Consider the following 13,417-nt stretch of genomic DNA (forward strand, 5'->3'; position numbering starts at 1 on the left):
CTGCCCCGAGGCCAGCTCAGTGCCCTCCCACTGCATTGGATCATCAGGACCAAGAATGGGCAAATGCTGATTGGTGTCACGCAGGCCAGCCATGGGGTGGGACTCCGACGGGCAGCCTGTCCCTGGCAGCAGGAGATAGGGAGGCCCAGTTGCCTTTCAGAGCTTCCTGGTGGGGAGGAAGGCACAAGAGGTGGGTCTTGCTAATTAACTACTCTTTACCTGTGTGATGCAAACAAGGCCTGGTCACCTGACTTCCCCTGCCCCAGAAAACACCAATAAATAACAGCTCACCTCAGGCTGCTGTACAGGTGATGTAGCTTTATTAGGCGTCAATGGGATTGCAGATATGCTGATTGGTTAGCGCCCGGGGCAGCCAGTGGCGACCGCTTGCGGTGCAGCGTGGGAAAGGAATTTTCTGGCCTTTAACAGGTTGCTCGCCAAGAGTGGCTCCCCCTACAGGCCATCCAGGAAGTTAACATTCTGGCGAACCCAGGCCTCGTTGGGGTTGGCGCAAATTTTGTGGCCTTTCTTTGTGACAAACCTGCAGAGTGTGACATAGAGGGGTTGGCCCCTTCTCTCAAACGTACCCTCAGCTTAACTAAAGCCGCTGCCCCATCCCACTAGATTTACTTTGCACTGGTCTCTCCCCTTGAAGGATTCTCTGTCAGAACCTCCCTCCTGATCCTGTGTGGTGCCTCCTTTGGCCAGAGGTTCCGCATATTGCTTTCCTCTTCTGACCTGAAACGTCCTTTGCCTCCACCTCACTTCCTGATGCCACCTCACAGACCACGACAAGAACGAGGTTGCTACAATCTTAATACTGTTAGCAATGTTTTTGCTGCTCACACTCTGGAAACTGCACCTGTTTTCCTTCTTAATTTCGCCCGTCCCACCCTGGAACCTCCCTCCTCTTGGCAAGAGAAGCTGAGTTAGGGTCTGAGTGAAAGTGAGAATTTGTAGCCCATGTGGAATTACGGATGTACGAAATTGAACTTACATGGCACCTGTGTTAGTGCTGGAGTTCCTGCCCTTCATTAGGTGTAAGGAAAGCCGGTGGGAGAGCTTTTCCCATTGACGTCCCACTGTGTGGATGGGGGTAAAATTGATTTTAGATAAGTCGATTCCAGCTATGCAATTGTCCTTGCTGAATTTGCAGATCTAAAATAGATTTTACCGCCGAGTGTAGACCTGGCTGGCGACCCCTGTGCTCATGGCTCTACAGGGGCCAGACTGGCAGCAATCTGTTAGTGGAAATCTTTGGCTCTACAAGAGAAGGACACAGATCACTCGGCAAGAGGGTGCATCAGATACTAAACTGATAAAACAGTGGCTCTCCTTAACCCAAGAGCTGATGCACTTAGCATCAGTTTCTGATGTAGGGCAGATTGTTAGCATCACATGACATGCTGGAACACACTGTTTTTGGTAAACACACATCTGGTTTTAATCCTATACTGCACCCGGGTAGATGCATGCACTGAGCCTTGATGAAGTTCCTTGTGTGGTAATAACCTTGTAGGTTTGAAGGTCAGAAGACACTACGGTGATCCTCTAGCCGGCACTCCTGTATAACCCTGGCCAGAGAACTGCCCTAAAAATCCTTCCTAGTGCAGATTGTGTAGAAAAACATCCAGCCTTGATTTGCAAATGGCCAGTGATGGGGAATCTCACCGTTAAAAATCAACACCTTCTTTCCCATCTGAATGTGTCTAGCATCAACCTCCAGTCATCACACAGCAATAGGCCTTTGTTTGCTAGACTGAGAAGTCCATAATGAATATCAGAGAGGTCACCGAGTCAGTTTGTATCTTCAAAAACAACAAGGGCTACGTCTACACGTGCACCCAACTTCGAAATAGCTTATTTCGATGTTGCGACTATTTCGATGAATAACGTCTACACGTCCTCCAGGGCTGGCAACGTCGATGTTCAACTTCGACGTTGCTCAGCCCAACATCGAAATAGGCACAGCGAGGGAACGTCTACACGCCAAAGTAGCACACATCGAAATAAGGGAGCCAGGCACAGCTGCAGACAGGGTCACGGGGCGGACTCAACAGCAAGTCGCTCCCTTAAAGGGCCCCTCCCAGACACACTTTCATTAAACAGTGCAAGATACACAGAGCCAACAACTAGTTGCAGACCCTGTATATGCAGCACGGACCCCCAGCTGCAGCAGCAGCAGCCAGAAGCCCTGGGCTAAGGGCTGCTGCCCACGGTGACCACAGAGCCCCGCAAGGGCTGGAGAGAGAGTCTCTCTCAACCCCCCAGCTGATGGCCGCCATGGAGGACCCCGCTATTTCGATGTTGCGGGACGCGGATCGTCTACACGTCCCTACTTCGATGTTGAACGTCGAAGTAGGGCGCTATTCCCATCCCCTCATGGGGTTAGCGACTTCGACGTCTCGCCGCCTAACGTCGATTTCAACTTCGAAATAGCGCCCAACACGTGTAGACGTGACGGGCGCTATTTCGAAGTTACTGCCGCTACTTCGAAGTAGCGTGCACGTGTAGACGCAGCTAAGAAGTCCTGTGGCACCTTATAGACTAACAGATATTTTGGAGCATCAGCTTTGGTGGGCAAAGACCTGCTTCATCAGATGCATGAGTAGGGGGTCCTCTGAAACCTCCTCTGAACGCCCTCCCATGCATCTAATGAAGCAGGTCTTTGCCCATGAAAGCTCATGCTCCAAAATATCTGTTAGTCTTTTAGGTGTCACAGGACTTCTTGTTGTTTTTCATAATAAATATGTGTTCCCCATGTGCCCCACTGTGATCAAGTCCTGCCTTCACCTTCTCTTTGTGAGGTCTATAAATTGTGCTCAGTTGTACCCTGTCAGGCAGGTTTGCTACACCTGTAATCTTGTTTGTGACTCTTCTATGGCGTGAACAGGGCCACGCTGCCAGTAGGCATTAAATATATCAAGCAAGAACCACTCTGATTAGCTCTTCTGCCCTCCAGCCTTGCACAGGGCAGAGAACACCCTCCACCATCAAATGGACCTCCTGAGCTTTAAGAACTCTCCAAGTCCATCAGCTGGGCAAACAAAGATCTCTCTGGTTCAGGCTCAGCAGTCTGTACTTACACCACAGCCGGCTGGGAGCAAGTGCTGTCAGAGTCAAAATAGCCAACCAGGAAGCGGAGTGGGATCGTCCTGGATGCATAGGAGAAGCAGCCCACTGAAAGAGAAGGAAGTCACCAACATGTAGTTCTGTGCACTGAATACATTGTGGGCAAAGAGGTGCACTGCCTGGTGCTACAACCCTGGGGCACTGAGAGGGGCTGGGAAAGGAGACATCCAGACAGGGATATGGGGATGTGAGAAGGAGGAAGACAGTACCAAGCAGGAAGAGCTAGTTTTCCTCCATTCTCTCCTTGTCCCTGGTGCTCAGGCTATCTGGCACCTTGATGGACTGCAGATTGCATCCTCAAGTCTCTTCTCTTGGCAGGAGAGAGATCCCCACATCCTGCCCAGGCCACCGAGAAGCTGCTGGCTATGGCTCAGACATGAGAGGGGATCCCAAACCGTCAGAGGTCCACCTCAGAGCTACAACCTTTCTCTTGCCACCCCCAAAAGGAAACCCAGAGACTCACTTGCACGACTCCCTTCCTCAATGGGGGAACAGGGAGCAGCAGGCGGTGCTGAGCAGCATGGCGAGGGCAGCTACAGGGACCTTCATCTTGCTGTCAGTTGGGTCGAGCTGCAGGAGCAGGCACAGAGTGATGCTCTTGGAAATCCTTCTCAATACGACTCTGCCCCTCTGCCCTGCGCTGTCTCGGTGCAGGGAAGGGCTAGCTTTTGGGAGAGTAAGATCAGATTTCATTCCAGAGACGTGATGATGGTGGCCCAGATTCTTCGGAACTGAGACATCCAAACTCCTTCCCAGAAATCGATGGAGGAAGTCCAAAGCCTGTTTTCTGTGCAAGGCAGCATGCACCAATGTAAAAAGCAGAGGAAAGGAGGAGAGAAGTCTGTCGCCCCACCCAAGCTTTGTGAAAATTGGCTCATAAATATGAATATGCAAAACTCAGAGATACCTCAGACCAAGTAGCTCAGGTAAAACAGACATTATTTTTGCTGTGTCTGTCTGTCTGTCTATCTGGGCAAGGCTCTACCATGTTCTCCCCCCCAGATTCTGGAAAGCTCTACAACATTCTCCAGCGCTTCACAGACAGACAACACCGCTTTGCAGCGCCTGACGGCGCAGACGATAAGACTCAGAACGTCACCTGTCATGGCGTTTTGTGAACACTGCTTTCTAACTTCCCCAGGCAGCAGTTTCTTTGCCTTGTGATGATAAGGAGACTTTGGAAGTGTATTACAATGAGTTTCTGTCTATAACTTGCAAGCCGGGCGGAAACGGGTTCTCTAGTTTATTTTAATGTTACAATCTGCTGTACGTGTATATCCTGGTTTTGTGTGGATACAGACTAACACGGCTACCCCTTTGATATTAGAAATATGAAGTGTTAATCTGACTAATTCTAATGAAGACCATTACTGGTGCTCCAAAACCTAAATGGTTTGGTGATCAAGTCAGAGACCCGTGAATAGTCTTGTTTGTCCTGTAATCCCAATTGGTGGCTGGTCCTAGAAAGACATGTGAACGTGCCACCTGGTGCTGAAACCCATTTTGGATCCAGTATTTTTCCACTCCAGGTGAAGCAAGTTTGTACTGACCACAAAAAATTCCTGCCTTGGGCATAAGGAATGTAAGAAGGGGAAACCAAATACTTGGAGCCATGCACAAAGAGAAACCACTCACCCAAGATGCCTCCTGGAAACATCTAAGGCTAAACAATGGGGAAGGATTGGGTCCAGGCTAGGAGGCTGTGTAACCCATGAAAAAGATGTTTAGACCAACAGTTTAGGCTAAGAATTTGTAGGTAACAATTTCTTTGTGGGTTAGAACCCAGCTCAGCATCTTTACTCACTTTGACTCAGTTTAATTTACAACTGACTTTGATCTGACTGTTTTCACCAGCAGCCACTTAAATCCTACATGGTGTACCTAATGAAAACACCTCTGTCCACTCACAAGCCCTGTGGGGTTACGTGGGGATGGGGCAACCTCTGGGCACCTCTCTCTTTCACTGATAAAAGGGGAGGACCTATGACCTCTCTCTGCGTGGAGGTTTCCCCAGGGTGAGAGGGACTGAGCTGGGCTTTTGGTCCCTCCTGGCGGTTGGTTTCCTGGGTGCTGAGTCCTCCTGGAGCTGAATGGGTTCAGTGTCTGTGTTGCTCTGTAGAGGGGTGGTAGCCCCAGCTCTGTGCCTTGGCAGGGGGAGACCAGAGTGGCACAGCATTCCAACGACCTCCTGGGGGACGAGAAAACCCTGTTTCTCCCTCTCTTGTGCAGCAGTCTTGCAGCTATTTGAAGACTGTTATTGTGTCCCCCCTCCCAAACCACACTAAACAAACTCTGTTCCTCAGCCTCATGCTCCTTCGGATGCATTATGGACCATTCGATCTTTTTTGTCACTTGCCTATGGATCCAGCTTCTCCACCTCCTTTCTAGACACTGGTGCCCAGGGTGGACCCAGCTCCCAGCCAGAGGCCTGACCAGTGCTGGGCAGAGCAGTAGTATCCCTAAGGCTGTGCGTTTGCCACGGAGGCCAGAGAATTCACAGCTGCCATGGCCTTGGTGAGCGCTGCAGTGACTGGCTCTGGGGCTGTCTGCTCAGGTCATTTCTGCAGTGGCTGCTTTTGGGGCAGTCTTGGGTCCTCCCCCAGCGGCAGGAGTTTGGCTGGAGGGCACAGGAGGGAGAGGACGACTCTGGGCAGCACTTACCTCTGGGGCCTTCCTGGAGTTAGCAGCATGTTCGTCCCTCTCAGTTCCTAGCTCTGCACACTGCCTCCACCCCAAGCCCCGACTTCACAGCTCCCATTAGCCACAGTTCCTAGTCTGTGGGAGCTGCTTCCAAGAAGCCCGACTGCCCTGCCAGGCCTCCCCTCCTAGCAACAGCATGGGTCCAGAACTGGCCCGCCTGCACACCTGGAGCACCCCCCAGAACACAGGGGGCCCCCCTTAACACCCCAATGCCTGCAGCCCCTCCATGCACCCATGGAGACCCCAGGACACTTTCAGCACTCTCAGGCTGCCCTTGAGCACTTGCACTTCCCCCTGAGCTGACCCCCAGTGTTTGCAGCCTCCATGTGTACCCAAGGTTCCCCCCACATCCATGGCCCCCCGGAACCTGCAGTCCCCCAGCCTCCCTCCTCCCAGGAGCACCTGTGGCAGTCCCAAGGTTTAGTCAGGGGTATAGCACCAGTCATAGACAGGTTACGGGCAATGAATTTTTGTTCACTTCCTGTGACCTTTCTCTGACTTCTATTGAAAATGCCACTGACTAAAACGTAGCCTTACCTCACAGCGTCCGTGACTACCATGTTCTGCCTCGGTGAATGCAATCTGAAATTACTCCTGCTGTTTTGGCAACAGCATCCCATTGCTGACTCACGGTGAGATTGTGATCTACCACAGCGCCCAGATCCTTTTCCACGGTGCCTATGCCAGGCCAGTTGGCTGCCCAGGGTGCATTTAGTTTTTCTTTCCAACATGCAGCACCGGACATCTGGCTTCGTTGGATCTCATTTTGTGATCTGTAGCCCAGTTCTCCAGCTTATCAACATCAGTTTGAATTTTAGCTAGGGCGACCATATGGCGGGTGGGGGGCGTGTCTCCTTCCGGCTGCACCAAGCCCCGGGGAGCTGGTACCCCTCACTCAGCTCTGGGGAAGCAGCAGCCACAGGTGCTCCTGGCCCTGGAGACCTGGGGAAGTGGCGACCATGGGCACTCCCCACCTCAGAGCCCTGGGGAAGCATTGTCTGTGGGCGCTCCTGGCCCCAGCGCCCCAGGGAAGCAGAGGCCACGGGCAGTCCCTGCTGGCAGCCCCGGGAAAGCAGCAGCTGTGGGCATGCCTGCCCCAGCCCCAGCCCCCAAGAGCACAAATATGGGACAATTTGTCCCTTTTAAAAAATAAGTTGGGACACCTTTTTAGCCTCCCAAATACGGGGCCGTCCCGCCCAATACAGGATGGATGGTCACCCTAATTGTAGTTCCATTATCCAAAATGTTTGCAACCCCCCTCCAGCTTTGTGTCACAGACTCGTAGAATCCTAGGGCTGGAAGGGACCTCAGGAGGTCATCTAGTCCAGCTCCCTGCTTCAAGCAGGATCAACCCCCACTAAGTCATCCCAGCCAGGACCTTGTCAAGCCGGGACTTAACAACCTTGAGGGATGGAGAATCCACCACCTCTCCAGGTAACACATTCCAGTGCTTCACCACCTCCTGGGGAAGTAGTTTTTCCTAATATCCAGCCTGCTCCTCCCTCTGTAACTTGAGACCATTGCTCCTCATTTTGTCATGACCCACCCCTGAAAACTTCACCTTGTAGGCTTGAGCAGTCTGTGCTCTATTCCTGCAGTTCGGTCGTTAGAAAAGGTGGTAAACACCACTGTACCCTGACCAGACCCCTGTGGAACCCATTTGAGACATTGGTCCAATGGAGCATCATCCTATTAATACCGACTCTTTGTCCTTGTTTAGTCACTTAATGGTAGTTTGGCTGTGTCGTGGAGTAGGGGGGTCCCCAGGGACAGCCCCCGCATCCACAGGCAGAGGTGGCTCTCACTCAGCGAGGGGAACAGGAGGGTTATCGGGCGACAGGGACACAGCGTAGAACAGACTGGTCAGCACAGGAACCAGAAGCTGTCAGTACCGTCCATCTGGGGGAGAGGGGCCCCGAGGGGTCCCTGAGCCGGGCCAAGCCCCCCTTCCTCCCTCTCCAGCCACACCAGACTGCCCCACCCCACAGCCCAGTTCCCATTCAAACCAGCCAGGCCTCCTCCTTGTCCTGTTTCCTGGGGAAGACAGGTGTCCCCTGGTTGCCTGGGTTACAAAAAGCAGGGGAGGGCCATTGTCTACGTGTGAGAAGTCATCACACCAAAACTTGCCTCACCAGCGTGCACTGATGCTGGGCCTAGGGAAACTGAGGCACCCACCTGGTGTCACTACAGGACAGTAGGAAACACATGCAACCAAAGCATGGGAATCAAATCTTCACACACCCCACTTCATGGCAGGCTGAACCTCCACTCTCCTGCAGCTTCCTTGCTGGAATGGCATCTGGGCGTGCCAGCCCTGTGCTGCTGTTGCAAGAAAGGAAATGCAATTTTGGGTTTCATTAACAGAGGACAATGCGCAAGGCCCTGGAGGTGCCAGGATCACTTTGTTCGGCTGGCCAGGCCTCCGCTGACAAATTCTGTCTGATTTTGATCACCAGTGCCGAGGGGGAACTGAAAGAACAGCTGCAGAGGTGAGTGACCGTCCCACACTATGTCAGCCTGCTGTTTTCACGGACCAGCTCTGCTGCAGCGAGGGAGCCTGTCTGCTCCAGGCGGGCTGGAGGGGTTTGTGAACACGGTGGCCGGCTGTGCTTGGCTCTTTGCTCTTTCCTTCTCGTGTCCTCCTCATGGCTCTCTGTGCCACGTCCTGGAGCCACGTGCTTCGCCCAGCCCACCCCAGTCGTCGTAACGTGGCCCCCTGTGGGTTTGATTCGATGCCTGAGCAGATCCACGAAAGCTTTCTACCCTGGTCAGTATCAGGGATGCGTGCCTGCTGCTTGGTGGCACCAGCTGAGCAGGACCAGCGATTAGGGTGGGTGGCTGGACCGTACACAGAGGCCTTTCCCCAGTGAGTCGCTCTTGCACCTGGCCGCCAGCATCCGAGTCTCCTAGAAGATTGGAAGTGAGCACAGTTTCGCCAGCATCCCCTGTAACTACCCAGCCACTGTTCCCATGAGTGGCTGCCGGGCAAGTCCGAGTCCCTGGGATTCTGAGCTGCTGCTCTGGGTTACAATGTAAGCCTCAGCTCTGTACTTGGCCATGCAGCTGCATGCCATGGGGGGATGCTTTCCAGTAAAGCCCAGCTGGGGCTGCAGGTCAGGGCTGGGATGGGAGGATGCCCAGTTCTGATGCAGTGGCAGGACAAAGAGAAACACCAGGAACTTGGACCCTGCTGGGAAGATGGTACTTCTGTCCTCTGAGAGCGTCCTGGGGCCCAGGGTGGGAGAAGTAGTGCAGAGGTCTGGGCTGCCGACAGCTGTTGCATAGTGCGCTGACGACAGAGATTATTTCATTCTGTTTATGTCCAGGCTGCTTCTCCCTCTTCCCCAGGTCCAGGGAGGTTGGTTGTTTGCTGCCTGTCTCTGTCAAAGCCCCTGGACTCAGTAGCCTTCCCTACATGTAGCAGCTGTGTTGTTTGCAATGTACAGGCACAGCTGGGGAGAAGATAAAGGATCAGGGTGGAGGCGGCCAGCAGAGTCTGAAATCCAAATCCTTCCTGCGGGGAGCAGATCCCGCTGCCTGATGTGGGCTTCCTGAGACCCCTTGGGACATTATATTCTTCTGAGACAGTAGATGTGGATTCTCGGGCTGGCTCTGCTCCTGGCCTGCTGTGTGACCTTTCCCCACTGTAGGCCCTTACTTCTCTCCCAGGCCATGTCCATCTGGAATGCAAATGTAACCTACACACCTACTGGGGGGTGGGTCACTTTCCCATTTAGCAGTATCTCCTCTACAGCCTCCCCTGAGAGCCAGCAGGCCTTTAGCACAAACCGTAGAGGCTCCCGCTCCCACTTCCAGAAATCCCAGGTTCAAGTCTGCCTATAAGCAGTTACAAGTGGGGGCATGCCTGGGATGTCAGCTGGGGCTCTGAAGCTCAGGGCTGGGCTCCTGTTTTCAAAGGCGCTTACGCTGCTGAGATGAGAGGCATTTGCAAAAGCATCTTAGGTGCTAGAGGTGCCTAAAGACAATTGAACTGCTGGCATGAAATTCTCTGGAGGCAAGGGGTGTTTGCATAGCTCCCAGCCCTGGTGTGACCTTGAGCTCATCATGATAATACTCCAAGGGAGGAGGCTTCTTGGACAGAAGCTGCAGAATGGCTACCCTGGTTCCAAGAAGCTGCCGGTGCACAGAGTCCAGCGGAGACAGGATGGTGGCAGGTGTCACCAGGGGGCTGATTTGGGCTGCGGAACCAGTGCTGCTGCTGTAGTGGAAGGAAAGGTGCGAGAACGGCCCCCAGCTCTGCGGGGGAGTTTGCAGGGCAGGCACTAAGTGGAATTGCTCCAGTCTCCGAGGCCAGATTTCCAAAGCTTCTTAATTCTCATTGAAATCAATGAGTGTTAAGTGGCTAAATACCCTCAAAAAGCTGGGTAACCCCTGCCTGCTTGGCACGACACTCTAGCCCCATCTAGGGGCTGCGAGGCATGTTACTAACTGCCGAATCTGCTGTGCCTTGCCGGGCTAAATGCTATCCTTTAGCTCCTGCAGGGTAATCTCCTGCAACTACCTAAATACTGCTCCCAGGGGTGGCTGCTGGGCCAATCCCACCCACCACTGACCAGGGTCTGTCAGCATCACACCCGCTCTTGTGGTGCCTTGTTTCCCAGGTCTCTTGGTCTTTTTCTTAAAGCTCTAGCTTGCATTATTTTTAGGGGAGTTTGTAAGCAGTGGCCCCAGAAGGATGAACGCTTGGACGGACGTCCAGGAGAGATTCAGGGGCCGTCCAGCCAATTAACTGAGCACCCACGACTCACAGTGGGCGCCTGTGTTTCTATCGGCGGTGCACATCCCCATATGCTGTGATACACATAATAATATTATCCTGCCCGTAGATGGAAAAACTTAGAGGGAACCCTGTGGAGAATAGCTGAAAACGAGACCCCTAAACGTTATGACACCTGCAGGCAGATAGAAAAAGTCAGATTTATTTTTAACCAAGCTCATGATATGTGTAGGGCTTGACATGATTTTAAGGTTTAAGACTGGCAATATTGCCAGCGTTGAAGCTCTTACAGTCATTACGTACGGCACAGAGCAGTCCCAGGTGGTGCTCTGGTAAGGCTCTGTCAACCAGCTGCTATAAGGGGAACTGGGGCTAATTTTAAAGTGCATAGTTCTCAGATCTCTGCCCATTTGTCTCCTCCTCAAATTCATCTCCACAGGAGTTCTCAGACCTCCTGTTCCTGTGTCTTAAGCTACAGAGATCCATCAGGGAGATTCAGTTCTAAAACCTGTGGAACTCCTTGCCAGAGGAGACTGTGGAAGCTAGGACTGTAAGGCCGTGTCTACAGTAGCCCCAAGCTTTGAAATGGCCATGCAAATGGCCATTTCGAAGTTTACTAATGAAGCTCTGAAATACATATTCAGCGCTTCATTAGCATGCGGGCGGCTGTGGCACTTCGAAATTGATGCGCCTCGCCGCTGCGTGGCTCGTCCCGACGGGGCTCCTTTTCGAAAGGACCCCAGCTACTTTGAAGTCCCCTTATTCCCATCTGCTCATAGGAATAAGGGGACTTCGAAGTAGGCGGGGTCCTTTCGAAAAGGAGCCCCGTCGGGACGAGCCGCGCGATGGCGAGGCGTGTCAATTTCGAAGTGCCGCGGCCGCCCGCATGCTAATGAAGTGCTGAATATGTATTTCAGCACTTCATTAGTAAACTTGATCACTGATCAAGCTTGATCATTGTCTTTGGTGTCGCCCCCCTGCTCCCCCTGGGGCACCTGGCACTGGCCACTGTCAGCAGACAGGCTACTGGGCTGGATGGACCTTTGGTCTGACCCAGTATGGCTGTTCTTATGTAAAACTCAGGCTTCTGTCATCCAGGAAAGGCTCTGGAAGGAGTCAGTCCTTTCTGCTCTGCCGAAGAGTTTTTCTGGGGTTGTGCACTCATAACAGCTTTTATTCAGACCAAATGCAACCACAAGTTTGGTCAGTCTTCTGTGCAGCTGAGGGTTTTGCTCTTCAAGGCTGAGTAACATGGAGACAACGTCTCTCTTCTCAGGGCATAGCTGCAAAAGGTTGGGTCTGTTTTAATTGGATGTGGAATTTTGCACTCCTTTTTGCCCAGCTATTTCTTAAAAAGCTTGCTTAAATTTGTCCACAAAGGTAATTCTGTTCTGAAGCATTGTTTAGAGCAATCTTTTGAAACTCTCAGCACTTTGCAGGGATTGCTCACATCTGCCCCTTCCTGAACTTACACACACACCTGCAGTCATACATCCATGATGTATTTCTAACACTATGGACTCCAAACTGACATTTCATTCAGTAAGGGGTTTCAAGGTCACTGCCCTGTCACATGGAAAAAGCAATTCCTGTCAACGTTCAGTTGTGGTTTTAAACACATGGCCTGCCAGAATCTGCATCCTCCTTTTGCGGTCGCAGTCTGCAAATATTCAATAAATGAGCAGCCTGGTGGGATCCTCAATGGAAGCTGCAAATAAAAAGCACGTGGTGCCACTGAGTGGAAGGGTGGCTTGTCTGTTCAAAACTCATCACCCATGTGTCTGCCAGTGTTGATTTTATTGCACACACACAAACCCACTGGAAAAGGGAGTCTATGGATCATTGAAATCAACAAAGAGGCTGAATAAGGAAAATGCAACTCAGGGCATTTACTTCATATATTTCGGCATGTGACATTGACGATTTCTGTTTTAATGTGGTTAGAGCTTTCGATTGTTGAATGTCTGTTGTCTGCCCCCCCCCATCATTTTCCACAAGTACAAACTTTTAAATGGATAAAAAAAAAAGCTCAAAGCAATCACTGCTACTATCAAGTGCAATTATTTAAAAAAAAATAAAGATGGGAGAGCTGTGTTGTAGCCTCGCTTTTCACCTAGTCTGCTGGGTGGTCATAGGCAATCCCAGCCCTCTCGGTGCCTCAATTTTCCCATCTTACAATGGAGAAAATAACACTGACCTGCTTTGTAAAGTGTTCTGAGACCTACAGATGGCAAGTGTGGCCAAAGTAGGTGGGATTATTATTATTATTATTATAGACTATTTGCAGAAAGTCTGTGTCACATGGTTCCTTGCAGGGATTTCCATGTAACCAAGGCACTCTTACAGCTCCCTTGTCCCTGCTGTGCTGTAATGAAAATTGTTTGAGACATTCTTTCCTCCAGATCCAGGAGCTTGCCTGTTCGTCCCAGCTGTTGGAAAGAAAAGCAGTCCCTGAAGCCACAAGATCAAGTTCCTCGCACAGCTCATTAAACAGGCAGTGATTTCGATGCCTTCCAAAGACTTATTACAGCGGCTCTGCCGGTGGCCCTGTGACACAGTGCCTCATCCCTGTAAATGGCTTTAGCTCTGCTCATACTTTGTCCAGTCACCTCATTAGTCACCCGCAGCATCTCCTCCATTTCAAATGGGCAGAGTCATCACCATGCGAAAATTAGGGCTGAGGGACCAGTAATAGATCGTTGAGCTTGCCATGGCAACGAGCTCCTGTCCTACAGTTACAGTTATCCCTGAAATCTTTGCAGCTGCCTTTCAAAGGTTAAGTCCTTCAGTATAATGACTTGCTGAGCTGGGGCCGTCCCTGAGTCAAACAATGTCACCCCGTTTTCT

The 13,417-nt window shown here is 51.7% G+C and overlaps 1 protein-coding gene across 1 annotated transcript; it reads right to left on the reverse strand.

Annotated features, from left to right (window-relative positions):
* Positions 1 to 453: 453 nt before the first annotated feature.
* Positions 454 to 3,681, reverse strand: LOC142023318 (C-C motif chemokine 4-like). Its single transcript, XM_075014132.1, has 3 exons — positions 3,626 to 3,681; positions 3,087 to 3,155; positions 454 to 541 (listed from the first exon to the last, which is right to left on the reverse strand). Exons 1-3 carry the CDS (start codon positions 3,679 to 3,681, stop codon positions 454 to 456), a joined length of 213 nt encoding a protein of 70 aa, XP_074870233.1.
* Positions 3,682 to 13,417: the final 9,736 nt, after the last annotated feature.

The sequence above is a fragment of the Carettochelys insculpta genome, chromosome 19 (assembly GCF_033958435.1).
Source record: "Carettochelys insculpta isolate YL-2023 chromosome 19, ASM3395843v1, whole genome shotgun sequence".
In the NCBI taxonomy this organism is placed as follows: Eukaryota; Metazoa; Chordata; order Testudines; family Carettochelyidae; genus Carettochelys; species Carettochelys insculpta.

Excerpts from the sequence above, each read along its gene's own strand:
- LOC142023318 (XM_075014132.1), bottom strand. The coding sequence starts at position 3,681 with ATGAAGGTCCCTGTAGCTGCCCTCGCCATGCTGCTCAGCACCGCCTGC. Across the intron at positions 3,156-3,625 it reads AGCACCGCCTGCTGCTCCCT|GACGATCCCACTCCGCTTCC; the intron begins GTTCCCCCATTG and ends CTATGCATCCAG. Across the intron at positions 542-3,086 it reads TGCTCCCAGCCGGCTGTGGT|GTTTGTCACAAAGAAAGGCC; the intron begins GTAAGTACAGAC and ends CACACTCTGCAG.